The sequence below is a fragment of the Hipposideros armiger genome, unplaced genomic scaffold (assembly GCF_001890085.2).
Source record: "Hipposideros armiger isolate ML-2016 unplaced genomic scaffold, ASM189008v1 scaffold_163, whole genome shotgun sequence".
NCBI classification, from domain to species: Eukaryota; Metazoa; Chordata; class Mammalia; order Chiroptera; family Hipposideridae; genus Hipposideros; species Hipposideros armiger.
In genome coordinates, this window is record NW_017731513.1 from 1,183,454 (window position 1) to 1,209,465 (window position 26,012).

Below are 26,012 nucleotides of genomic sequence, written 5' to 3' on the forward strand. Positions count from 1 at the left end.
TAAATGAGATTTGTTATATTGTACCCCTTTTACAGCTAGTGGGAAAGGCTTCCTCAAGACTTTGTCAAACACTAGCATGAGTTATTGAGTAGAGTTCAGAATTTTGGTCCATTTTCAGTCTATGTTGTTTTTCTTAAAGGAATGAAAAGCAATTTACATGTATGGTTTTCTCCAGAGATAGTGATCTAAAACTATGTTATTCCATGAAATTTAATGACAAACATTAGAGTGGTTCAAAGTTGTGATCTACAGAAGTTGCCCGAAGTAAAAGTGTATGTTACCGCTCAAATTATAGGAGGTTTTAAATAAATACAAGCATTTCCACTACGTACTACGTAGAGGCCACACCGCTGGGCTGTTGGAGGCCGCTGACAGGCATCTTCCTCTTCCTTTGTTCTCTTGGCGTCCTAACCCTTTCCTCTCTGCGCTGACAGCTAGTTCAGCTACGCTGTCTAGACGTGCCGAGCGCTCGGCCTGTACCTGGACGACTCCTCCCTGCGTTTGCCACTCGGGAGGTCCTTCCTTCCAGGTGGGCCTTAAGGTCCCCGACACGAAACGCAACACCAGACGTGTTCGAAGCCAGACAGCTCGCGGCGGGGAGTGCTGCTTTTGTGAGCTTGTTGCTACGAGATCGTTGTGTGCGTTAGTGACCACACTTGGTTTCAGGGGGACTGAGCCCTGGAAGCTGGGCACTCTGGGTACTGGACAGGTGGGGAAGGGCGCTGTGTTGTGAGGGCATATTAAACAAAGGCGGGGTGGGATGAAACATGGCACTCTGGGGACCAGAAGGAGTCGAGGTGGCTCGGAATGCGTCCCTGGAAGGAGGGTAGGCACGCTGAGGCTGCGTGGTGGACGGTTCGTGTTTAGGCCGCACCTGAGAGCTGTGACAGGTGGAGTGGCGTGACCGTGTCTCAGGTTGGCAGCCGCACAGCGGCAGGAAGGTCGGTTACAAAGCTCTAGGCAGAGTGAACGGCCGGAACGTGGGCATTGGCATGGGCAGGTTGCTGGGGTGCTGTGCGCATTCAGCAAATGCTCCCCCAAAGGGCAGGCAGGGTGACATGGGGACTTTGGGGTCCCTTTGTGAGAGAGTCCTTGGCCAGTGGTAGAATGGGGTGTAGTTAGCTAAACGAAATAGCAAGCGACATGGTCATAGTTTTTCTGAAGACTATAGTTTACATTCTTCTCCAGTTACTTCATGTCTTGCACTTGAGTTTTAAAGCATGTGCTTAACTGCCTCCGTTCTCGATCTTACAGTAAGAGAGTGTGGTCTGCTTATTTGTGTTGTTCTTCTCCACGGCAGCTGGGAAAGGAGAGTGGACGACCGTGGGAGGGTTTACTACGTGGACCACAACACGAGGACCACCACCTGGCAGCGGCCCACCATGGAGTCCGTGCGCAACTTCGAGCAGTGGCAGTCGCAGCGCAGCCAGCTGCAGGGCGCCATGCAGCAGTTCAACCAGCGCTACCTCTACTCGGTAACCGGCGGCCCCGGGGGTGCGGTGTCACGGATGCGGCGCGGGGCAGTCCGGGCTGATCTCTGTCACGTTAGTGTTTCTGATGCACGTGAGCTCTTCAGGGTTCTTTTTAATTCTAGTTTACGAACCTAATTTACATAGTCAGTGTTTGGTCCTCATGGACAGTTTCATACGTGCAGTTTCTTAGTGACATGCTATGTCTGTCCCAACCCCAGTCCTACTGGTAAGTTGATAATTTCGCTGGTGTTGCATCAAGCCGGTTCCCCCTGACTTGACGTAAGGCCAGCCTTGGCATACGCTAGCTATGCTGATTCCCGCCCCACATTCTTGGAAGGAGCCCTTGGGCCACCAGAGAGATTCTGGGATTGGAGACAGCTTTGTCCAAAACATCTAATGCTACCTGCAACTTTGACCTGTTGGTGATTTATTTATAGCCATCAGCAAATATCCACCATAAGAAGGGGGAAAAAAACCCCAAACCTTTGTTAAATGGATTTGATCAAAGGAATTAGAAAATACAAGTACTGGGCATCTGTAGATAGTGCTTGAGGCAACTTAAACCGAACACGTACGTAGAGGGGCTCGTAGACAGAAAGCAGGTAGGAAGGACACAAGAAGAAACCTTGAGTGACCCTCCGAGTCCGGCCTCAGGCTGGCTCTGTGCACTCCACTGTCTTCACGGGGAAATAGTGAGTGCCCGGCCCGCTCCCCTGGTTATCTGCAGCCCGGCTGCCACCGATTCTGGTCTTTTGGTAACTGGTACAGAAATCTGTGGGGAGGCGTTATCATTCAGCTGTGTGTGTGGAGTAAACCAGAAATTAGGTACTGTGGGCGCTTATTTGGGTTGGACCTTGGGGACATGGCAGGATCGGGTCAGGCGTGTCCGAGTGCTGTCCGGCACAGCCTGACCGGCAGTGGCAGAGGTCCAGGGGCATCCTGCTCGGGCTCAGCGTGGCCGTCGGGCCCAGGCTCGCCCGCGCAGCCGCCGCCTTCTGGGCTCCACCTCCCCGGCTAGGCAAGAACAGGAAAGGCCTTTGGAAGGGAGATGGCCTTTCTCTAGCAAGCCCTTGCCCTGCTACTGGGGAAGGGACGCTCTCACCAGGGACTGCTGCCCAAACTCATTGTCCAGAACAGTCATCCTACCAGGCCAGCTGCCCAGGAAGTGGGTAGGGAATACTCTGGCGGACGCCTGGCGGCCTCAGCAGCACGGCGGCTGGGCTGTCAAGGAAGGGGAGTGTGGGAAGAGGTAACTCAGCAGTACGTGTCCACCCCGGTGCGTCTGCTTTATCACTGAGAAGTGATTTCTCAGTCATGGTTCTTAAAGCTGGTGCTTTTAAAGTTGATGGCGGAATGCTTAAATTTCTTTAGAATCTTATTTCTGGATTGTAACAATGTGTAGGCATAAATGTCTTTTATGTATGAATATATAAAAGATTCTAATATCAAGATGAAAGTTTATTTGTATAATGATGATACTGGAGTTTAATATTGGCTTTATTAGTAGGCATTTATTTTAAAAAGAACTATGATAATTGTTCTACGAATAATATTGCCTCATATAAGCACCACGGTTTTCTCAGCTCTCCTGTCATCCCTCCGCACGCCTGTAGGTTATTATGGAAGGGCTAAGAGTTTAAAATATTGATGTCAACAATTGTCTCTAAGTCACTTTAGAAAACTAATAATCAGGTGATGGACTCCTCTTAATTCATGACATTTTTAGGACTTATTGTCTTGAGATTATTATAGTCACATTCCTTCATTATATTTTTTAGAAAATTACTCTAACGTGATTGTGCTAAGTGTTTAGTTTCTCTTTGCTTTTATATTAAAGCACTGTTCTCTCTCTCCCACCCTTTCTCCAATCAGGCTTCAATGTTAGCTGCAGAAAATGACCCATACGGGCCTTTGCCACCCGGCTGGGGTGAGTGAGAAACTGTGGCTGTAAAAATATCTGAAAGGTATTCACATAGCACAGTTAGTAAATGCCGTACTCGCTCTATTTTTTAGAGAAAAGAGTGGATTCAACAGACAGAGTCTACTTTGTGAATCACAACACAAAAACCACCCAGTGGGAAGATCCCAGAACGCAAGGGTACGTATGTGCCCGGCCTGACTCAGTCGCCTGCGCGTGTCGGGAGTCAGGTAAACCTGGCCAGGTGTTTTCGGCCCCTGGGAAACGCCCCGCTGTGACTGTCCCTGTCTTCCAGCTTACAGAATGAAGAGCCCCTGCCTGAAGGCTGGGAGATCAGGTATACCCGGGAGGGCGTCAGGTACTTTGTCGATCACAACACAAGAACGACGACGTTCAAGGATCCTCGCAACGGGAAGTCGTCTGTGTAAGTGCAGCCTCAGTTAGGGCCTGAAGCTCAGCCGCGAATTTCGCCGCAGAGAGTCCTTTGGGACTGAGAAAAGCCACACGCATAATCCCCCAGCCCGCCTGTCTTTGCTCTGCCTGGTGACAGTGGATCTGGCCCGTAACTCCTTAGTGACAACAGCAGCCGCTGCTCACGCACTGACTACAGTGAGCAGACTGTCTCATTTGATCTCCCAGCAGCTCCTGGAGGAGGATGCTATTATTTTCCCTTTTCCGAGTGCAAAACAGCTTAGGGAGCGTGACTAAGTGCAGAGTCAGACAGCGAGGCGCGGGGCGGCTGTGACACGGGGCAGGCTGTCACAGCCCGTGCCCTGACGGGCCCCAGAGCCTCAGGGGAACTGTGTTTCCCGAATGAGGAGATCTCTGAGGCACCAGCCGCCGGCTCTGTCCTTGATCGTCCCACGCCTCCGAGTGATGTCAGGGACGCAGTCTTAAAAGGGCTTTGGCATCTTCCTGCCGTCACACCTCCCCCTGCCAGCTCTACCTGCCCTCCTGGCCCTGTGGCTGGCCTGTCATTGTTCGGTCCTGGCCGGTCCCCTGCTGGTGTCCTGGGCCTTTCCCGCCTCCTTGCTCCAGCAGTGATCAGCTTTCTGTCCTGCTTCGTCAGGTTTTATTTCTCTACTAAATTATTCTCATCAGCTATTATTTCTCCCAGAGTAAATTCAGAACCAGCACCCTCACCTGACAAATGCACTCAGGAAAGCCTGTTTTCTTGCTGCCCTTCCGGGAGGGCTGCCCGGGAGCGGTCTGTACGCTGCCGCTGCTGGGTTCCCGCTCAGCCCGACCCCCAGGACGCCCCGCTGCCCTGAACCCGCCGAGGGTACGGGGACCCGCACGCTGCCAGTGCAGGGTTGTTTGCGGTCCTGGGGCTTGTGACACAGCGCAGCTGCCCCCTGCCTTCCTGCCCTCACGTCCCCTGCTTTGCTGGGTCCTGCTTCCTTTCAGAGTCCGCTCTCTGGGTGACGCTTGTCCACTGCCATGCCTCCCTAAGCGTCAAGCTGCCCATCGCGCACGTTTTATCTCTGGCTCCTGTTTGAAATCACGTGCGATTTTGCGTGTATGTTCAGGTGCCTCCTTGCTATCTCTCTTATCACGCCTTCCTGATAACTCCCACGAAACCTGCTCTGCCTGGGATACTCCATCTTGGTTGATGGCCGCTCTACTCCTGGGAGCGGAATCAGGCCAACTTCCCTCTCTCCCTGACCTCACACAGTCCACCCGTAGTTGTCGGGACCCAGACCCCGCTGTCTGAGCGTGGGCACCGCAGTGCTGCCTGTCGTGCTGCTTTCTACTCACTCCTCACATAAGGACATTCTCCATATAGCAGCGAGACAGACCTTTTATAAAATTTAAGTAAAAACTCACTTCTTTGCACAGAAGTGATCAGTGGTTTCCATCCCAATCAGAGTAAAAAGCAAAATCCCTCCAGGGGCCTACACGCCTGACAACTGCCGACCCTGTTACCTCCTCAGCCCCATCTCTCGTCTCAGTCACTGGCCCCAGGCGGCCTGTGACACTTGGGGCTCCGCCTCCCTCGGCTCTGTGCTCGCCCCCAGCCTCTGTGGCTCACGCCCACCATGCTTTCGTTCAGGTGTCCCACTGTCTGTGACCCCCGTCTGCCGCCCTCTCACACACGCCCCTCTCCTGTCCTTCCACACGGCCTGTGCCTTTCTGTTCTGAGGAGCAGGAGTGGTGAGATGTCACCCCCGAGAGACACACTGCGTGTGGCGCGTTAGTCCTTGTTTCTGGTCTGTCTCCTTCACTAGTACTGAGCTCCACAGAGCCAGCCCTCCCGTCTGTGTCACTAACAGATAACGCCCCGCTGTCCAGGAGCGAGCAGGGACATGCCACACATCTCCCGAGTGTTTGCCGAATGAACTCACTTGACCCTGGCAACACAATAGTGCTTCCCCTCCGTTCCCAGGTGTCCCCGAGACGGACAGTCGCCTGTGCTTGTCGCTCAGGCTCTCGCTCTGTGGGCAGGAGACCTGGGCCCTGCCCATGGGGACGTCCCCACACGCCGCCCTCTCGGCCTCTTCCTCACTGACCAGCTGGACCGTGTGGCCTGGCTGCCACTTGTGCCCAGGGATTCGATTTTGCTTTGCTCACTGTCCCCAGTACCAGTTTGTTTCAGCTGAGGTTCAGGGTTGGCAGAATCCCTTCCACGCTTCTTCTGTCCTCAGATTTAAGGACTGTCAAAGGTTTTCTTTGACACGGTCAGTGGTGGACTTCCATATTTCACGTCGCTTCTTTACAGAAGCCGCATCCTAGCAGCGTCCCCCTGCGGGTGGGCGTCGTGTGTTCACTGCTCGAGCCTCTCAGCCTACCACGCACACCTCACGCCCCTCCCAGCACGTACTGTGCTGCGGCCATCCGTAGCACTCTGGGACACTCCAGTTCCATACCGAGTATTAAATATCCCGCTGTACCGTCAGTAACGTATGGTTTCTTCTGTTTTTCTGTAGAACTAAAGGTGGTCCACAAATCGCTTACGAACGCAGCTTCAGGTGGAAACTTGCTCATTTCCGTTACTTGTGCCAGGTACTAAGTGGTAAATAAGTCTTCCTTTCATAGTCATTTAGCCTCGTCTTTACACAGTCCGTCTACTACAGCTGACATGATGTCACCATGTCACTTTTGTCTCTAGTCCAATGCGCTGCCCAGTCATGTAAAAATCAACGCATCCCGCCAGACACTGTTTGAAGACTCCTTCCAGCAGGTGAGTGGGTTTCATGAGCATGACACAGCTGAGCGGAGTGGGGGCTGCAGAACTCTGAACCCCTCAGAAGGCAGCTGTAACTGGACTCCCCCTTCCCGAGTGCCTGCTGGTCCTGTGCTGGCACCGGGCACCTCCAGTCACCATTTCCTGTAGCTCCCCCGACAGAATCCCTAGAGGTAGCGCCTGTCACGTCTCCATCTCACAGGCAGACGTGCTGAGGCTGACACAGTCACTCCACCACGAACCCGATGGCTGACATAAAGCGTCAGCAGCTCTGGAACAAGCCGACACATCCTGACACTTACTTTGCCAAGACTTTACCCACTCGAACAAACATCTTGATAATACTACCAGGTTGAAATTAAGTTGGTGTGCACGCTGCCCGTTTACGTATTCTTTAATAGCCCTGGTGGTTCCCGGTTAGATGTCACCATCTATCTCAGAGGGACGCCGTCGGAGCACTGGTCACACGGCGGTCCCTCTAGCCTCCTTTACGGCCCCCCTCCAGCCCCTGTGGACTGGATTCTTTCTGGTAACTGGCAGCCACCTGGCGTCCCTCGTCTGTGTCCTTGGCTGGAGACTATGCTCCCTGGGACACACTGTCCTGCTGGCTGCTGCTGTGTGGTCCCCTGGTTGCCCTGCACGCAGCCGCCACTCCCTGAGAGCAGGCGAGTGACGTGTCCCTGGCCTGTGCCACCTGCACAGTATTTACAGGGGCAAGTCAAGACGGTCAGGCCATTTTTTATGATGGAGTGGGGGAAGTCTCCTGCGGAGCATGATAGTGAGCGACCAGAGCCCCGTGCGTGCAGGTGCAGACGTGTGCCCGGTCTGGCTCAGAGACACCAACCGTCTGCCTTTGGGCAAGACGTCACACAGCTACTGTCAAAATTTTTCTTGGTTTGAATGACTAAATTCTTAGCAAAGGATCTGTCAGATGGGCCAGCTTGGGCCAGCCCTGCACGAGCTTTATTTGAGGGTGTGAACATCTAATTCCATGGTGGACCTGACTCCCTCTCCATCGGCCGTGGGAGAGCTGCGTCTGTCCCACGCGACTGCCTGTGCGGTGGGGGCCCACGCGTGCCGGTCTTGGCTTGGGTTCTGACACGCGTGGGCGGAAGGAGTTCATTTTCCCCCCGAAGTGAAGCCTGGTGTACTGGTTACCTTGTGGAGCATTAGGGCCACGGAGACTCGGAGCCAGTGTCGCCTTACGATGCACTGGGCCACGTCTAGGTTCACCGTTTCATAAACGACTCCGTGCTAGAGCCGGGCTCCTTTCCTACTGAGAAAGGGACTGTGTGGCGTAAGCAGGACCCACACAAGGACCCTGTGCTCCCCACTGAGTGCTGCCAGGCAGAAAAGGGTGCAGGTCACCTTTCCCAGGATTTTGTAAAATTGGGGGAGTGACAGGAGGGAATGTTCTGTCCCCTTGAGCTTTCTGTGTCACTTCCTCTCCTGCCACCGACCCAAAGTGGGACCACAATTTAGTGCGAGGGGACGAGGATGTGCGAGTCACAGAAGGAACAAATCCCGGGTCTCCACAGTTGTTACAGGCATTGTCGTAAGAGACAAGAAAATGTGTAATTCTGAACATACAGAAGAAATTTAAATTGAATTGTTTTTGGAAGAAACGTGCTTATATGAGTGTTTAAATATCCATGTTTTTGTTTTTAATTAGATTATGGCATTAAAACCCTATGACTTGAGGAGGCGATTATATGTAATATTTAGAGGAGAAGAAGGACTTGATTATGGTGGTTTAGCAAGGTAAAACACAATCACCTGTCTGCTTTGAAATCGCGTATCTCCATTGTTTGCAATGGATGGATTCTTGAAAAGATATATATTTTAATAGCAATACAGGATTATTTTTAAAAACAAAAAGTAGTCACACAATTCTGGAGGTAACCATTGTTACTACTTTTTTCGTATCCTATACATTTTCTCTGCACATATATAAATTTGTATATAAGTGTGATATAGTATGTGTTTGCTGTGTTTTAAAGAGAATCGATCATATGGCGTGCACAATATAGAAACTGCATTTTGTTATTTTATATATCATGGACATCTTTCCATATCACGTAGAGAGCTACAACTCTTTTAATAGCTGCACAATATTCCATTGTATGGAGATATTATAATTAATGGATCAGCATGTATAAGGTTCTTTCTTATTTTGCTATTATAACAAGTGTATGTCGGTTATATGTTTGTGTTTTTAATCTAGTTTGAGTCCTTTTGAACATAATGTTTTCCACATTCACTAAATATATTGTTAACAGTAGACACGTGTGAAGCTATGGGTGGGAAATCTTTTCATGTTTTTTCCCCTCAATTACTTTGCCGAAACCTAATTTGACAATAATTTGCCTTTTAGCAAAACGCTTTTATTAAATCTTTCCAAAGACTTAAACTTGCGTTTCACAGAAACAACACTTATTGAACTCGTATTTCACAGGTGTACACAATTAGATGTGGGCTTAGGCACGAGTGGTGGGGGCGTCCATGTGGGATTTCAGTTATATCGGCCTATTTTCTCATCGAAAACATTAGGAAGCTTTTTGCAGAAAAGAAGCACTACTTATCCCAGTAACTGTTTAGATTACGTCTATTGTGATTTATCTCAACTTCAGAAATGTGCAGACATTAAAAAGAAAGGTACATCTGAGAAATGAAATACGGTATTATTTTTACAGTGTCTGACTTTGTAACATTCACATTCTTGTCTGAACCCTTATTTTCCTCAACTGCTTTGGTTTACTTTTATATTTTGACTGTTGTAATGCATATAGTCAGTTCCTCCATACCATGATTTTCTTATTCCCAAATTCTTTGATTCGTGTACTGGTTTGCGTTCCGCGTGGGGAACGTTTTCCTCTGGGCGCCCACGCAGCCCTTTTCGTTGAAGTTCATTAAGTTCATTATTGGTTGTCGTACACGTTATTTTAGGAACACAGAAAGATCTTCCTTATGTTACGGGAAGTTTTCTTGTATTGTGTCTGAATATTTTTTCTGTTCCATTTGTTCCATTTTTCTTCAGGAACATCAGTCATGGGTATGTGGAATCTCCTTTGTCAGCCTTACGTGTCTGTCATCTTTTCTCTGATCTTCGTCACCTCTGCTTCTCCATCTGATTTGATTTTTCTCACAGCTGTTTTTCCTCATGCCACTGTTTGCCTTCTGCTGCTTCTGATGTGATTTTTCTTCATTAGTGGTTTTCCTGTTTTCTTCATTTTCTTCCCTGGGCTCTGCTAGCTCTTCTGCTGTGCCAGGATTTTCAGCCTCGGTCTCTCTGGTTTGTTGCGAGCACAGGAAAGGGTGTTGTCCGCCTCTTGCAAGTTAGGACTTGCCCTTCTGTCTGCCGTGTCAGGGTGCAGGATGGCTGCCACGTGGCCGTCGGCCCTCTGTGGAAGGGCTCAGTTTTCTGTGGGCCGCCGTTTGCTAACACTGACCTGCAGCAACTGGACGTTTTAGTTTTAGTCTTTTGTGTCTGCGCAGCCCTTGTGCCTGTGGGATTGGAGTTAGGGTTAGGAACTGGTACTCATTTCTTAGTTGGTTTTGTTGGGGACTCCCTTCTCCGTCCTTCAGGCATTTCCCACAGTGTGGTTTAAAATCTTTAGAAAACATGTGTAAACAGGCTGCCTGTCCAGATCTAGTCTGTGGAGTGGTGACCCCCATTTTGATTTTAATTTGTTTTTCATTACTTGACAACATTAAAGAAAATCTGCATTATGCTTAAGAACCGAGATTTCTGGCTGCTTTGTAAAAACACGAAATCCACGTTCCCGCCTTCTCAGGCCGCCTCCCCGCAGGGGCGTGTAGGCTTTTGGCCCCCAGCCCACCAGGGCCCCGTCCTGTAAGCGCTGTGACTGTGCCCAGAAATCATTTCCCCTGAAAGCTGACTTCTGTGGGGATGCAGTGAGGCCCGGCTGTGGCTGAGGACAGCACAAGGCCCATGTCGAGAAGGGGCGCCGGCCGCCATGGGCTCGGAGTTTGCGGCCCTGCTGCAGGAGAAATTGGGTTTAAGAGTGTTTTGCAAGTTGAGCGTATTTTGTAATATAAATTATTTGTCTTTTCTCTAGTTGGACTTCACGTATTGACTTTTAGAAATGAGACAAATAGGTGGTAATAAGTTAGAAAATGTTTATCACATGTAAAGATTGCACCTTTTTAACTTCAGATCCATTGTTAATGCGTTGGCAGGAGAATTGAAACTGTTCCATAGCAGCAATGGTGTGTATCTTAGTGTCACCAGTCAATCTTGGTCAAAACCTATTGCGTATCAGCCCTAGGATGCCTCCGAGAGTTGTGGGTACAAAGGCGGGGCTTTTGCTTATAGGCGCTGACAGTCTGGCGGGTGGGGCAGGTCATCCGCTGAAAGGTGCCTGACCTGGTGAGGCTGTTAGCAGGTCCTGATACAGGGGACACCCTGACAGAACATGGGCGCCCCCAGCGGGAGCTAGGCACACAGGCAGGCAGACAGGCAGGCGCGTTCGGTGTGGGGAGCGGGCTTCCGTGGACAGGGCGTCACCGTGCATATTTATGGCCTGTTTTTCAATTCCTGTGTACCTGAAAATGCTAAACAGTAACCTTTATTTTTTTCCTTGTAGAGAGTGGTTTTTCTTACTCTCACATGAAGTTTTGAACCCCATGTACTGCCTGTTTGAGTACGCTGGCAAGAACAACTACTGCCTGCAGATCAACCCCGCGTCCGCCATCAACCCCGACCACCTTTCATACTTCTGCTTCATCGGCCGCTTCATCGCTATGGTGAGCCCCGCTGCCCGCTGCTCGGCCGCGCTCCAGAGAGGGCGTTTAATCCTGACGTGCACCGTCCTTGTGTCTGTTCCCAGTCATGCAGGGACTTGTACAACATTGCAGGCGGGGGGACAGTGAGGCAGAGCCTCCAGGTGGAAGGACTGAAAGCGGCCTGGCTGGCGTCCTGTGGGGCGCTGCCCGGGGCCTTAGGGAGCCCAGAGGGAAGGGGGGAGCAGGGCGGACGGGGTCTGAGGGACGCGACCTGCCTGGGATTTGGCTGCGCTTCCATGAGCGGCTCCCTGGGGCAGAGGAAAGCCTTGCGCCACAGGCTGGGTGAGGGGGCGTCCGGGCGCTCTGCGGTTAGAGCCCCGGCGTCTCCTGACACTTCTGATGCCGGCTGAGAGTCGAGTGTGGCGCCGAGTGCAGGCCCTTGCGCCGGGTGGCAGTTGCCATTCCCTAAGGTGGCAGGGTTGTGGCAAGAGCAGAATTGGGGTCCGGGTCATCCAGAATCTGGGTGGGGAGTGTGAAGCTTCAGCTCCCTGGAGTCCTGGCGATGAGGGGAGAGCTGAGAGGCTGTGTGATCGCCCAAGGAGCAGTGTCCCAGACAGGACCTGTACGGACGCGCGTACGTCGGGGACACGACAGGGAACCCACCGAAGAGCTGGGACTGGGAGGCAGACAGTCCACTAAGAACGGGTCCCAGGAGACGAAGGAAGAAAGAAGGACCGATCAACTGTCAGAGGCTGAGAGGCTGAGCAGTGACATGGGGCGTGGCCAAGGGACAGGTGTTCAGGAGTGGTAGAGGGATGACCAATGGGGTGACGTCAGGAGAGCTGTTTGGGTCACGAGAAAGTGGGCAGTGACGGAGAGCAGGGTGGGAGGGGACAGTGAGTGTGGTGGGACGGTGGGAGCGGTGACACGAGTAGGGGCCGGGGACACTGTGTGGAGCACAGGAAGTAGGAAGCTGGCGCGCCATGGGGCCTGCAGCGTCCCATGCTAGTTGTGAGCTCTTGGGGACACAGAAGTCCTTGCTGACGGCTGGTTTCCTCGGTGACGTGGACGGGCAGCACCGAGCCCCCTGGAGGCTGCTGGTCATGGACCGGCCTGCGTGGCTGTGTGCACATTCCAGCGTGTTCCCTTCTGGGCACAGGCGGCGTGCGGACTGTGAGCTGGATTTCGCTGGGCCTGGGATTTTGCTGGAGGCGGGGTCTGAAGGAATCGGATAATGTGATGACTTTCGCGGGGGCGGGGGAGGGGTGCTGAGAGCGGTGGTGAGGTGACGGCCGAGGGGCATTAGTGGCTGGCTGCATGGCCAGGTGGCCTTGACCCTGACACCAGGACGGAACTGCAGTCACCACTTAACAGCAGCACCCGCGGTGGTGCTGAGAGTGCTTAAAGACGGAGAAGCAGCCCAGGAACCCTCTGCGTGGCGCTGCCATCTCCGACTGTGACGGGCGTGTCGCACGTGACACTGGGGTGGGGAGGAGCCCAGGGTCCTGGGGGTGGGGACCGCAGCGAGGACCCTGTGGGTCACCTCTAGTGAGCAGCAGGGCTGGGGTAGGGGTGGGGGGTCAGTAGTGGGGAACAGCCTCGTCCCCTCCCCGGCGGTAACAGGGGACAGAAACAGCGCCCCTTTGCGAGGACTTGAGGGGAAGCAGAGTCCCCAGGGAAAGGCCAGGTTTTTGTTCAGGGCGCTAAAGGATCTGTAAAGGGACAGTTGGTCTGGGGGCTTTGCTAACGATGGTCCTGTGCCTCAGTCACAGGTCACAGCAGAGGCAGGTGGGGGAGGTTGGGGACATGTGAGCGGTGGGACCGCTTTCTGGGTGCACAGGCCGTGGGGGGTGAGGGGCGGGGCCCTGGCTGTTGCCATAGCGAAGGCGCAGCGTACCCGTAAGCCTGGGACTCTCCTGGGCAGCCGTGGGCATTGGAAGCAGCCGGGCACAGCTTCCGTCTGCCTGTGGGGCTGGTGAAGCTCTTTGTCACCCTGTTCCTTAGGGACAGGGCATGTGCAGCTGAACTCTCATTTGCTCTCGCCCTCGGCATTGTTTCCCCTAAGCGCCGGTCTGTGCCTGTGAGGCCCCCCCCCGCTCCCTGTCACCGCTGTGCTCTAAGCAGGAAGCAGTTCTTCGCGCTGCTAAGTACGACTTGCTTCCTCGCAGGCACTTTTCCACGGGAAGTTCATTGACACCGGCTTCTCGCTGCCGTTCTACAAGAGGATGCTGAGTAAGAAGCTGACGATCAAGGACCTGGAGTCCATCGACACCGAGTTTTATAACTCGCTCATCTGGATCAGGTTTGCAGGCTTGTCTCCTTCCAGGGGGGCGTTTTCCGGAAACGGCTCAGGCACCTTGTTAATTGCTGTTTGTACGTTTTTATCACCCAGAGACAACAACATTGAAGAGTGTGGCTTAGAAATGTACTTTTCTGTTGACATGGAGATTTTGGGAAAAGTGACTTCACACGACCTGAAGTTGGGAGGTGCCAACATCCTGGTGACAGAGGAGAACAAGGACGAATACATCGGGTGGGTGACGAGCTGTGTCTGCTCCCTCGGCCTCATCCTGCCGGGCTCCCCTGGGAAGAGCTTCCCGTCCGTCTCTGTCACCCGTGCTGTCCAACCCCTTCGTCCCCTCACCGTCCCCTCGGCCTGTGAACAGGCGCCCGCAGCGCTGCGGGTCCCGGCGCACCGATCGCGGCAGCTTCCCTTGCTGTGTGCATGTTGTCCTCTCAACAGGGCCGGCGGCGTCCTCTGTCCACAGCGAGCACCGCAGGCCAGTGCTGCCATGGGCTGTGGGGCCCCCCACACTCTGGCTTGCCCGTGCACAGGGCTGGCACCTGGCCGTGCCACTGACAGAGCCTCCCTTTTCTAGCTGTGGATGCGCCACAGCTGACCTCCCTGTGTTCGCGGGAAGCTCCCCGTGTGATGTGGACGCGGTGTATTTAGGAGAAGGCGTTTCAGAAGCACAGGGTCTGTCTGAGCCGTTTACCCCTCTGCAGTCACCTGTCTCACGCCACCTTTGTTTCCAGGCTGATGACGGAGTGGCGTTTCTCTCGAGGCGTTCAGGAGCAGACCAAAGCTTTCCTCGACGGCTTCAACGAAGTCGTCCCCCTCCAGTGGCTGCAGTACTTTGACGAGAAGGAACTGGAGGTCAGGCACCCGCTGGGCATTGTGGGTATGGTGGGCGGGGCTGCGCTTCGTCAGTTTGGGGTAAATCCTGGACTGGGCGGGGGGTCCTAAGCTCTCCCGCCCATGATCAGATTTTAAAGTCATGAGTTCCTTGTGGTCTTAACTGTATTTACACTTCTTAAAAGTATATTAGGAATTCTTTTTTTTGAGGGGAGGGGTTGTTAAAATACACGTAACATAAAATTTACTGTTTTAACCATTCGTAAGTGCCCAGATCAGTAACATTAAGTATGTTCACATTATTATGCAGCCAATCCCAGAGCTTTCTCATCTTGCAAAACTGAAACTCTACACCCATTAAACAGCAATCCCCCACCCCGCCCCACTGCAGTCCCTGGCAGCCACCATCCCTTCCAGTTTCCACAACGACCCCTCCTGCTCCGTCCAAGTGAAATCAGACAAAATTGGTCTTTGGCTTATTCCCTCACAGCCCTGCGACACAGTTCGGCCATTTGATAATTTGCACGTCAAGAGACTAATGTCCTTATTGGTTGCTGATTTGCCCTCAGTTCACAGTACAGAGCTGTGAGAAAATATCCATCCTTATTTGGTTTGTTGTGCTTTGTTTTGACTTTTACTCCTAGTCTATTGTTGTTCTTTTACTCCGATTCGTGCATTTCTTAGCCATGAATAATAGGTTAGTAAGGAGTTTTCAAACCATTATCCAAAATAGTGTGTTTTCATAGTCATGCCCCTTTTTACGGGTTAAAAACCTGTGTAAACTTTAAGGTGCAGTTAGTCTTTATAAACGCTCCCACCTACTAGGAGTAGAAGGCACCTTTCTCAGTTTCATAACGAGCATCAACAAGAAAGATGAACCCTGCCATCACTCTAAATATGACGCCCGAGTATTTTCTCTGAGACTGGGGACAAGGCAGAGATGCCCACTTCACACTGAACCAGATGCCCCAGCCACAAACTAAGGCAAAAGCAGAAAGAAAAAGCGCAAAGATTGGGAAGAAGTACAGCTGTCTTTATTCACAAATGATGATCGTCAACTTAGGAAGTGCCAAGGAACCTACCAGAAAACTACTAGAAATAATAGTGAATTTAACAAGACTATAGGGCGCAGGGTCAGTAATTAAAAAATCAGTTTATATCTTCTACATACTAGCAACAGACATTGGGAAATTGAAATTTTAAAGTTTCATTTACTAAAGCATCAAAAAATGAACAAATTTAAAGACATGTAAGACCTCTATACTGAAAACTCAAAACATTGCTCAGAAAAATTAAGGATGACTGTAATCTATGGAGAGAGAGACCATGTTATTTATCGGAAGGCTCACTACTATAAAAATGTCACTTCTCCAATTATTCTGTATAGTCAACACAATCCCAGTCAACATCCCAGCTGAGATTCTGAAATTACTAGGAAATAAATACAAAGGCCCTAGATTAGCCAAAACAGTTCAGAAAAAGGGCAAACTTGGAGGATGTCCACGACCTGATTTCAGGAACTAGTATAGAGCCATGGTAATTCAGAAAAAGTGGGTTTGGGGAAGGGCAGACAGAAAAGTGGAACGCTACAGTCCAGAGATAGGACCCCCGTGAGCTGTCAGCTGATGTTTAGCAGAGGTGCGAACGTACTTCAGTGGGGAAGGGGAGTCTGAACAAGGGATGCTGGATCCGCAGGGCATCCTGTGGAAGGAAATACCTGACAGCGAACACAGAAAAGCAATGAGCCACGCATACAAAGGTTACACTGCACTTCGTCCAAACTCAGATCTTCTGCTCTTCAAGATACTGCTACGGAGATGAAAAGGCGGCCGGCACACGGGAGCCTGTGAGACGGAGGTCTTTTATCTAGAATGTGTAACCACCACCAGGCACACCTTTCTTTAGAGGGGCAGACTCACTCCACAAAAGCAGCCAAGCAATGGCGGGTAAAGGCGTGAAGACACTCGTCAGCCACTGGGAAATGCAAACTAAAGCTCAGTGAAGCCCCACTTGGGGACAGCGCGGCAGTCCCCAGGCGTGACACGTCAGCTGTCAGCCCGGCAGCCCCACTAGTCAGCCCTTACGTACCCGAGTGAAATGACTTGTCTGAGCGCACAGCCTTCCGAGGGCTCATCCCAGCTTGAAGCATCAGCCGAGAATCTGCGGAACCAAAAATGCCCGGCACCCAGTGAGAGGAGAAAGTAGGAACTTCCATGATGAAATCTGGTCAGCACCAGGGGAGCCATCCTGACGCCCACGGCCTCGAGCGTGCATCACGCAACGCTGCTGGGGGCTGAGCAGGCAGAAGAGCATATATGCTGGGTGGCACTCGGAAACCGGGCCCGTGGACTCCGGAGCCAGGCGGGGATGGCGGTTTGGACTGCGAGGTCTGCACGTGGTTACAGAGGTGTACACGTGTGTCAGCACTCACCTGACTGTACTTAGAAGACTGCATCGTACTGTCTATAAATTATAGTTCAAAGCTGATGTGTGAGAAGTACATCAAAATAGGTATTATACTATTTATTACACACAAAATAGTTTCACCCCATATATAATCAACTGGGGTTATTTGAAAATTTCACATATGTACTTTATTCCAAAAGCCTGGATAAAATGAATAACAGGTCACTATATTTTTAAGCAGATACGATAGCATAGATTAAAAAAACAAACCCAGAAATTTAGTTTGAAACTTGTCAATAATCTGGATACCTAACTTAGGATCTGTTTATAGTAAAGAAGATACTCTCTTTAGCACAGCTAAAGTTTTTCTTGAAGTTACTCTAAGTGATGTTTTCAGTTTATGAGTTCAACCAAGTATTTGATCAATAAGGTAAAGTCCTGTTTGCTACGTCGCCAGATTTTGTGGGTTTGCTTACGGTGTTCCGCACGAGCGTAGCTGTGATGGGCGGGTTTCAGCCACCCGCTGAGTCCTGACTGTGACCTGAGGCTCTGCTCATCCCTAGGTCATGCTCTGCGGCATGCAGGAGGTGGACCTGGCCGACTGGCAGAGAAACACCGTGTACCGGCACTACACCAGGAACAGCAAGCAAATCATTTGGTTTTGGCAGGTACTGGCTTTTCTCTCTTCAAAGAAAATGTTTTCTAATGAAACAGTGGTTTAAAACAGTTCGTTTGTAAACTGAGATTGCATTTGGACATGGTGTTTAGTCTCTGAATTCTAAATCAAAGTGAATAATGTGAATCCTTGTCAAAAGATGCTTACTTGGACTGTCTGCCTAAGTGAAAGATGACAGACTTCTTTCAGTAATAGTTTAATGGCAGCCGTTAGGTACAGCATTTTCCTGGCAACATCAAAGTATTGTACAAATTCTATTTGATTCTAGAAGTAAGGGAGGAGGTACGTTTTACTGAGAAAGTCAGAGCAGACACCGAATTCCTCTGAAAGTGATGATATGCTAGGGAATCGGGAAACCTAAAGGGGGGTGTCCGGCGTCCCCCCCGCCGCCCCCGTGGTCTCCGGGCATCCGCGTGCTGCACATTAACCTGAAAGGCCTGTTACTTAATGGACTTTGTAAATATTCAAACACAAAACAGTCTCTGGGCAGGGAGCGTCTTCACAGAAATCTGGGAACTGAGGCCCCTGTGAGCAGCTCAGTGACTGGCCTGGCTTCCTTACGCTCAGCTTGCACTTTCAGGTGAAAAGCATTTGTATTGCTACAGAAAGGTTTTCCAAAAGTTGCATCTTTCCATTAGGCTACGTGTCATGTGCTTATTGCATCATACTTTAAAGCTGTGTGGACATTTCTAGAAATCTATTGTGTAGGTATGTTTCAACATGCAAACTGGCACATTCCAGGGTACTTCCCGCATCGTTACTGGCAGACTGACAGACCCGACACACCTACAGGTCCAGTAGGATGGAACTAGGAAAAAAATCACAGTACGTCCATGCTGTAATTCTATGCCTTGTAATCATCCTTTTTAAAAAAAATGCAAATGGACAAAAGCATTGGCGAATGTTTCAGCACAGCACTAGGGGACAGACGTCACGTGTGACGTGCATTTGGTGGCAGGGAGCTTGTGGTCTGAGGTCAGAGCACGCGTGTGAGTGGCGTGGGGACTGGCAGGCCCCACAGCTGAGCCGCTGGACGCAGGTGCGACAGCCGCTGTCCGGCCTTCGGGTTCTGTGCCGAGTGCTGCTAGTACCTCTGGTAAAAAGTAAACAGGTGGGAGTTGGGCCGTGTTGGGCCTGCCACTCTGAGCTGCACGGCAGGCAGCGTCTGTCTGCCCTTCTGTCCTCTGTCCCGGCCTTCCATGTGGCTGCGTGCCCGCACACCCGGGGAGCTGACGCTGAGGGCCGTGGAAGTGCGCACAAACAGCTGTGATTTCTGAGTGGGGCTTGGCCTGGGGAGTGGGAGGTGTGGGCCAGGCCAGCCCTGAGGCCGTTGCTCGCATGCTGACCAAGTGTGTGCGTGGGCACAGCCAGGCATGGAAACGCGTAGCACCTGGCACATGTTCCTTTGCGCTTTGCCCCGTCTGTGACACACTTCTACCCAGCGCCCCAGACACTCAAGACAGTTCAGGTCAGCGTTTCAGCACATCACCTATGAGTGTCCCTCTGAAAACACCCCGGGGAACTGGAGTTTAGGAGGCCGGCTTGGGTCTTCAGTTTCGAAGAGCAGGTTGGGAGACCAGTGTTCACTCAGGGGAAGCTGGGACGTGTGCGTTTGGTGTGGGTGGTGTCAAGGGGACCAGGCTCGCTGGCTCAGGGGACAGGGTTAGAGCCCGACAGACCTGAGTTCACATGTGAGTTCTGCCGCTGTACCAACCGTCTCTGAGGGCCGGCACTTCTCCTCTCCAAGCCTGTTTCCTTCATAGGCAGGAGCCTCCCACGGTGACAGCAGGTACCTGTGAGGGGGCCACCTGAGACAAAGGTGACTGCTAAGCGCCTACTTCCTGCCTGTGAGGTGGGTGTGACAGTGGCGGACATGCAGTGTGAAGACGACAGAGGGACCATTGCAACTCTCTGCATGATAAACAATGTCACTTATCACGCAGCTTGTGAACCAATTTCAGTGTGAAATTTCAAGTTGACTCTTAATTATCTGGAAGAAATTTAGGAATAACTTGTGTCTACTACTTTTCTGTTGAAGATAATTGAGCATTTATTTTATCATAAATTTGATTTCGTTCCAGTTTGTGAAGGAGACAGACAATGAGGTGCGAATGCGACTGCTGCAGTTTGTCACCGGGACCTGCCGCTTGCCACTGGGAGGGTTTGCCGAGCTCATGGGTGAGTGCGGGGCCCTCAGACACAGGCTGGGACGTGTCGGGCGGGTCCAGAAGGCGGACAAGTTCATGCTTAAAATCAGGTGCACCAGTAAGACCGGGGCGAGTGTCACACAGGCCGGCTGGTCAGCTTTGCTCCTCGGGACTGAAGGAGAGGAGGCCGCAGCCGTCTTTCCAGCTGTAAGGACCTTCTCTAGGCAGAAGCAAGTGACACTGTAGTTTATTCTGTACTGTTCATACGACGGTATGACATGTTCTGTTATTTAGCTAGTTGTCAAAACCAAACAGTTTAAAGGACCAGATAAATTTTGTCTTATTTTCCTGCTTTAGGAAGCAATGGGCCTCAGAAGTTTTGCATTGAAAAAGTTGGCAAAGACACCTGGTTACCAAGAAGCCACACATGGTAAGTTCAAGATTCCTAAATCGAAGCGTCAGTCTTTTGGTTTGTAAGTCTCACTTACTTAGTATAACCTGATATAACTGCCAGTTCATCAGAGCCAGGGTTTCAGTCATGAGACCAGGCTGGGAGCACAGCCTCCTGTAACTGAACCCTTTAGGGCGACTCCTGGTTGGTGACTATGGTGCCCCGCCTCCCACACGGGAAGCGTCAGGGATTGGACACATACTTGGTGTTCACTGCGTGTGACAGCAGCACCGCCAACCTGTCCCGCCTTCTGTGAGCTTTGCGCTCCCTGCGGAGGGAGCACGGGGACACACAGGTCAGTGAGCAGCCGAATGCAAGTTCCAGGATGTCTGTGGAAGGAAACAGGGCGGGCGCTGTGGGGTGGCAGCCAGAGGGGCCCCCAGTGCGAAGGGCCCCTTGAGTTTGCGGGAAGCACATCCTTTGTACAGACGGGGTTGTTTGCAGACAGGTGAGAGCTGGAGGGCCTGGGGCGCTTGGCCGGAAGGACAGTCAGGAGGCGGCTTTGGAGAGAGTCAGACAGCAGGTGACCGGAGCCCAGGAGCCCTGGCAGCAGAGGGGAGAGGAGCGGGGCGCAGGCATGACCGCGGGGTGGTCAGGGACAGTGCTGGCCTGCAGCACGGGTCCTCGCCGGAGGTCACAGCTGCGTCCCCGCTGAGCCCTTATTGTGCTCCTGCTGCTCTGACGTTTGCATTGGGGTGCAGAAAGGCTGGCGCCTCGGCACAGGCCCCTCCATGTCCTTCCCCTGAACACACGAACGCCAGGTCACAGCCGGCTGTTCCTGGCGAGGCAGTGAAACCGCCTTCGCTAATCTGGAACCCGAGTGTGTGTCCCCTCAGGACTCGCAAGACGAACGGCGCCTGCCTCGGGGGAGGCGCTGTGCTGCCTGAGCGGGAAGCCCGTAATTGCCTTCTTCGTGGAGCACTTTTTCCTTGAAAGAACGACTAACAGGCTAACTGTTCATTCAGATCATGTATTTGGGAAACGTTTTCTTGAAGCATAAAGTAAGCCTGACAGCATTTGTGGGCAATGGTAAAAGGTGAGGTTTTGAGCAAAAATTAGAATTTTGGAAAACTTGTATATGACCGTCATGAGCTTGGCAGCTTCAAGACTTTTCTGATGGGACTGGCAGTGTTATTGACAGGTGTGAATTTTTTCCGTTGTATAATTAAATGGGTCACAATCGGAAATTCTAATTCTTTGTAACTTGGTGAACCGCTATTTCCAAATGATAAATGCACGTTGCACCACTGTACATGGGGAAGAGATCGGCTCAGGGACAGATCAGTAGAGCATGAGAACGCACGGCGTGTAACCTTGTCCATCGAGTACTGACACCAAGAACAGCCAGTTACGTGCAGAGTGACTAGAGCACACCTGTTCCCCACCTGCGTGTCTGTGGGGCAGGTTCTCCTTTACTGACCAAAACATAGTGCAAGATATGGACCCCACCTGCCTTCTGTGAAGGCAGATGCTAAAGATTTGCAAAAAAACAATGTCTCTACACTGTTTTGTGAAAGTTATTTTAATTTGTTTTAACTTCTATAATAATATAGTAAATACCGACAGATATAATCCCTTGGGGCTCTCAGATAAGCTCCTTGGGGCGCTTGGTATTTTTAAATGTGCAAAGGGACCTGTGACCAAAGACACTAGGACCCTGGCCAAGATGAAGCCAGTGAGCCCCGTGGAGACGGGGTGGCCCAGGCGGGCTCGTCATAACCAAAGAACGGACCCGCTAAGAGTGCGGGGAGGAACCGTGGGTGGGCAGCTGCAGGTTGATGTTAGATTCTGGGATGGGAAAAGAGTTACCAAGTGCTGGTTGCCGTTTTCTCAAAGTACAAGGTGAGTGAAGGAAGGAACAATGTTTGAGAGAGACTGGGGAGGGCAGAGCTGAAGGCATGTACTGGGGCGTGTGGCTAACGCTGGCCAGAGGGGGTCGCCCCTGGATCCAGGTCATCTGCAGTGACATCCGTCAACCTAGGAGCAGGATTTCTCCTTGTTAAAGCACAGGAGCGAGAAAAGAGAAGGCTGAATTCACTGAGGTGGGAGTTTAACTGATTAGAGTTCAAAAGGGAGACGCAGATGTGTCTTAGCAAAACCGATCAAGATGGCCATGTTCTTAGGGCTCCTATGAACAGGTCTCACATCTGCGCAGACCGCTCTAAGCAATCTGGATGTTAGGTAAGCAGTGTCGTCAAAAACTGTCTAGTTTCCATTTAGTTTTTCAAATGTGCTTTAAAAATATTGTATTAGAAGCCTTCTCAGTTTTATTGAAAACACTGATTTTGTTTCGTTTAGCTTTAATCGCTTGGATCTACCGCCATATAAGAGTTACGAACAACTAAAGGAAAAGCTGCTTTTTGCTATAGAAGAGACAGAGGGATTTGGACAAGAATAGACGTGACTTGTCTTGGAGGAGCTCCTGCATTTAAATAACCCAGCCAAGAAAAGTTGCACAGATAAGTGGTATAAGCTGTCCGTTCTGTACAGTGAATTTTCTGAACGTCTCCAAGCATAAATGTTTTCCGTTCTTCCACAGAAATATGCAAGCAAAGCAATTCATCCTTTTCTACTTTATTTATTGTTCCCTTGAAGTGACTCACCAGGAAAAAGATCCTTCTTAAATTTTGAAGGGGAGAGACTATTAAAAATAGGTATATATCTTTAGAAGCGTATATCATGGTGGCTCTAGTTTTATAGAGCTCCGAGTGTATTAAACATGACAGCCGTTCATTCAAAAACTATCTGGATTTGCTTTACCTTGTTTCTCCACCCAGGGAAAACGTGGGGATTGTTCCCCTGAGGGCTGAGACGCATGGCTGTTCAGGAAGGTGTTAGGGCTCAGGCCAAATCTTACACGGACTGTGTTAAAAATGCTGCTGGCTTTTCTGAAGACAGTACTTGAACCTGTCACGTTGTTTTAAATAAGCCCAACAGTTGAAAGTGTTCCCTCGTTGCTACGTCACTAATACAGTCAGAGCAATGAATGAAACCATGCTTCCTGAAGGGTGGTTGGGCACTAGGTCGGGTCTCCTGACTGCTCGTTTATTCTGACTGGAAAGAACTCACGGAGAAGCATAGAGGCTTGTTTACATGTGACCTCGGGATGCGAAGTATTTGTGGAATTAAAAAGAATCAGGCACGCCTGTACTTTTCAATGTGATGTTCTTTGAATTTAGTTCATAATAAATTGATGCAATTTGATACTTAGGAAACTTTTATGCTTTGGTTTGTGTTCAAAGTTTTGGTTTCCTAAAAGCAGATGGATTGAAGTTTTGCATAAGCTTTGAACACCCAAATGAATCTAATGATTTTCTATTAGTGTCTGAGCATCTCCAGTCCTTTAAAATTCATGAAAAGTCTATGTCATTGAATTAAATAAGTATATAAAAAAACTTTTGGTCATCCCCCAATTTTATATAGATCATTATTTTTGTCCTAGTAAATAACACTTTTTAATTGTTTTTCATTATGAAGAGCATTTGCTGAACTACAAAGATGTGTAACAAATTAAAATCTGGTGTGAATGATATTAATGCTACCTTAGCAAACTGGGCTTCCTTATTAGTATAAAAATATAAATTTGTATAATTTCAATATGGACTGTAAATTTCATTAACTTAAATTTTTTTATAACCACAGAAGTGACATCTTAGAAGGTTGTAACATATTTCACTGCTAAGTACATACGAAAAATATTAGTATACAATTTAATTTCCCTAAACAGTTTGTTTTGCCAAAATTTTATTTTTCTATAAATTTAGATTGTGCTCTGCATTTTTATTCAAAACTCACAGTGAACATGCAATAAAGGCAGTGCTCCGCTGGGTTGAGTAGACTCCTTTCCCAAATCCTGATGACTGACATGGTTAATGACTGACATGGTTATTTTCACCCTGAAGAATTAAGAACAAATCTAATGTACACTACAAACTATGCACGCGAAGGTGACCGTTCTCCCAACGTTTGTGTGGTAGACACACAGCAAGTGTCGCTGCCAGATGAGTTTTGCTGTGACAGAAGTTGCTGAGTGTCATTCAGTGGAGGTGTGTGACCAGTGTGCAGGTGGCTTTCAGGGTACTGGTTCCCTCCTCACTTCAAGTAAGAAAGCACTGTCACCATGAGGCCACACAGAGCCCAGAGGGAACTCATCAGGACTTGCTGTCTCCATTTACAGCCACTCAGCAGTAGTGGGACAAGCTGGGAAACATGGCCCCCTTCTGTCCCTGTCCCGTGTGGGCTCACTGTGCCCAGACACGCACACCACCGATGACCTGAGCCCGCGGAAGGGGTCCCGGCACCGCACATTTCCTGGTTGTCTGTCCCACGGAAAGGAACTGGAAGTGGTTTTGTTTTCAGGGCCTCCCAGGCAGGCGAAGCCGCAAGGGCTAAGGAAGCTCACCCTGCACCTTCGGGGCACCACCTGACCCTTCTTACCCTGGAAGCTAGACGGGGTGGCCCGTGTCAGAAGTGCTGACATGAAACACCCCCTATCCCCCGCCCTGGCCATGCGCGCGCTGAGTCCACTGACCTGAAAAGCCGGGCCCCGCCGGCAGGGCCCTCAGCCTTCCTGAGGCCGCTTTCAGTCACATGCCAGCACACCCCCTGCTCCCGGGGCAGGGCGGGGGGGTCAGAACAGGACGTTAGTTCAACAAACCGCATGGCTCTTGCCAACACACTCAACGCCCCCTTTTTCTCTTCATGGTAATGTCCAGGCACACGATCCAGAATAGATTCTCTAGTGAGCACCACACAAAAGCACAAACGGCCGCCAAAGCAATGCTCCGACCACAGAACATACACGTGCAAAGCGGCACCGCCTCAATCCCCGATTTCCTCGCCCCGATCACCCACGAGACTGCCGTCAGCTGCTCACGGCTCTTGGGAAAGCCCTCCCGTGCTCCCTGAGGTCCACAGCTCCGCGAGGCTGGTGCCTTTGGCTTCCTTTGTCACAATGATGCTTATTTAGAGACAAGGAAAGCAAGCCTGAGCGAGATCATTTCTACCAAGTCCACAGTCTGTGATTAAATGCCCAGTTGGGAAAACTTTGCCAACAAGAGTTCCATGAGCGCTTTCAGGTCCTTCCAGGGTGACGGCCACTGGCACGTGTAGAGTATTCCTTCTATCTCCTCAAAAGGGGGCACGGACTCCACAAGGAGAGGTCGCTGTGCCGCCCAGGCCTGCTCTGTGGTCTGGGATGCTCAGAGAGAACGGGCACCCCGTGTGCTCGTCTCAGAAAGCAGGTGGGGACCTGGGGGTTACCCCAGGAGGAGATAACAGGTCTCTGCCCGACAGGGAAATGCCGAGAACCAGGGCAAAACCTAGGGCTCCACTCCTGGGAAGTCGAGAGGAAGAGCCTGAGGAAGTAACTGGGGCCAGGGCCCCATCTCAGGGAGGCAGACCCCACACCGGCTGGGGGATGGACCCTGCCACCCGCCCCTGGGCATTCGTCCCAGAGATAGACATTATGTCGCTGTGAGCCACCCCTAATGTGCACAGCAGCCCCCAGTGGGGTTACAGGACCTGTGTCCCCACACAATGAAATACAATCAATAACCAAGAAACGGACTACAGACTGAATTTAGATGGCTCGCAGAGGCACGATCCTGAATGAAAAAGCAATCTGAAGATCACACACTCAGATTCCGTTTCCATATCACTCCCGAAAAGAGAACACTAGGGGCTGCCAAGATCGGGGCAAGGGGGGGGTGTCACTACAGGGACAGCACCCGGGCTCTTGGGGACGATGGCAGCGGTTACAGGTCTCCACATGTGATAAAACCGCACAGAACACACGGACAAGGGAGAGCAGCGAGCCCTGGCACGTGCTACCCCCGAGGCGGACGAGGGGAAGGGTATGCGGGACCTTTCGGTAC

General features: G+C 51.0%; 1 protein-coding gene and 1 long non-coding RNA gene across 4 annotated transcripts in view; one reads left to right on the top strand and one right to left on the bottom strand.

The window, feature by feature from the left end:
* Positions 1–23,974, top strand: part of WWP1 (WW domain containing E3 ubiquitin protein ligase 1) — a 78,277-nt gene extending 54,303 nt beyond the window's left edge. For all 3 annotated transcript variants that reach the window (XM_019651632.1, XM_019651630.1, XM_019651631.1), the window contains exons 11-25: positions 1,301–1,475; positions 3,345–3,399; positions 3,486–3,570; positions 3,686–3,814; positions 6,318–6,393; positions 6,500–6,571; positions 8,247–8,335; positions 11,182–11,341; positions 13,489–13,622; positions 13,713–13,853; positions 14,357–14,477; positions 17,426–17,530; positions 19,620–19,716; positions 20,043–20,115; positions 22,435–23,974. In XM_019651632.1, the coding sequence (XP_019507177.1) occupies positions 1,301–1,475; positions 3,345–3,399; positions 3,486–3,570; positions 3,686–3,814; positions 6,318–6,393; positions 6,500–6,571; positions 8,247–8,335; positions 11,182–11,341; positions 13,489–13,622; positions 13,713–13,853; positions 14,357–14,477; positions 17,426–17,530; positions 19,620–19,716; positions 20,043–20,115; positions 22,435–22,534 (1,612 nt within the window). In that variant the 3' untranslated portion in view covers positions 22,535–23,974. The remainder of the gene's footprint in view (positions 1–1,300; positions 1,476–3,344; positions 3,400–3,485; positions 3,571–3,685; positions 3,815–6,317; positions 6,394–6,499; positions 6,572–8,246; positions 8,336–11,181; positions 11,342–13,488; positions 13,623–13,712; positions 13,854–14,356; positions 14,478–17,425; positions 17,531–19,619; positions 19,717–20,042; positions 20,116–22,434) is intronic.
* LOC109387585 (uncharacterized) lies at positions 15,469–17,417 on the bottom strand. Its single transcript, XR_002125029.1, has 2 exons — positions 16,545–17,417; positions 15,469–16,300 (listed from the first exon to the last, which is right to left on the bottom strand). It is a non-coding gene; the product is annotated as an uncharacterized LOC109387585 (long non-coding RNA).
* Positions 23,975–26,012: the final 2,038 nt, after the last annotated feature.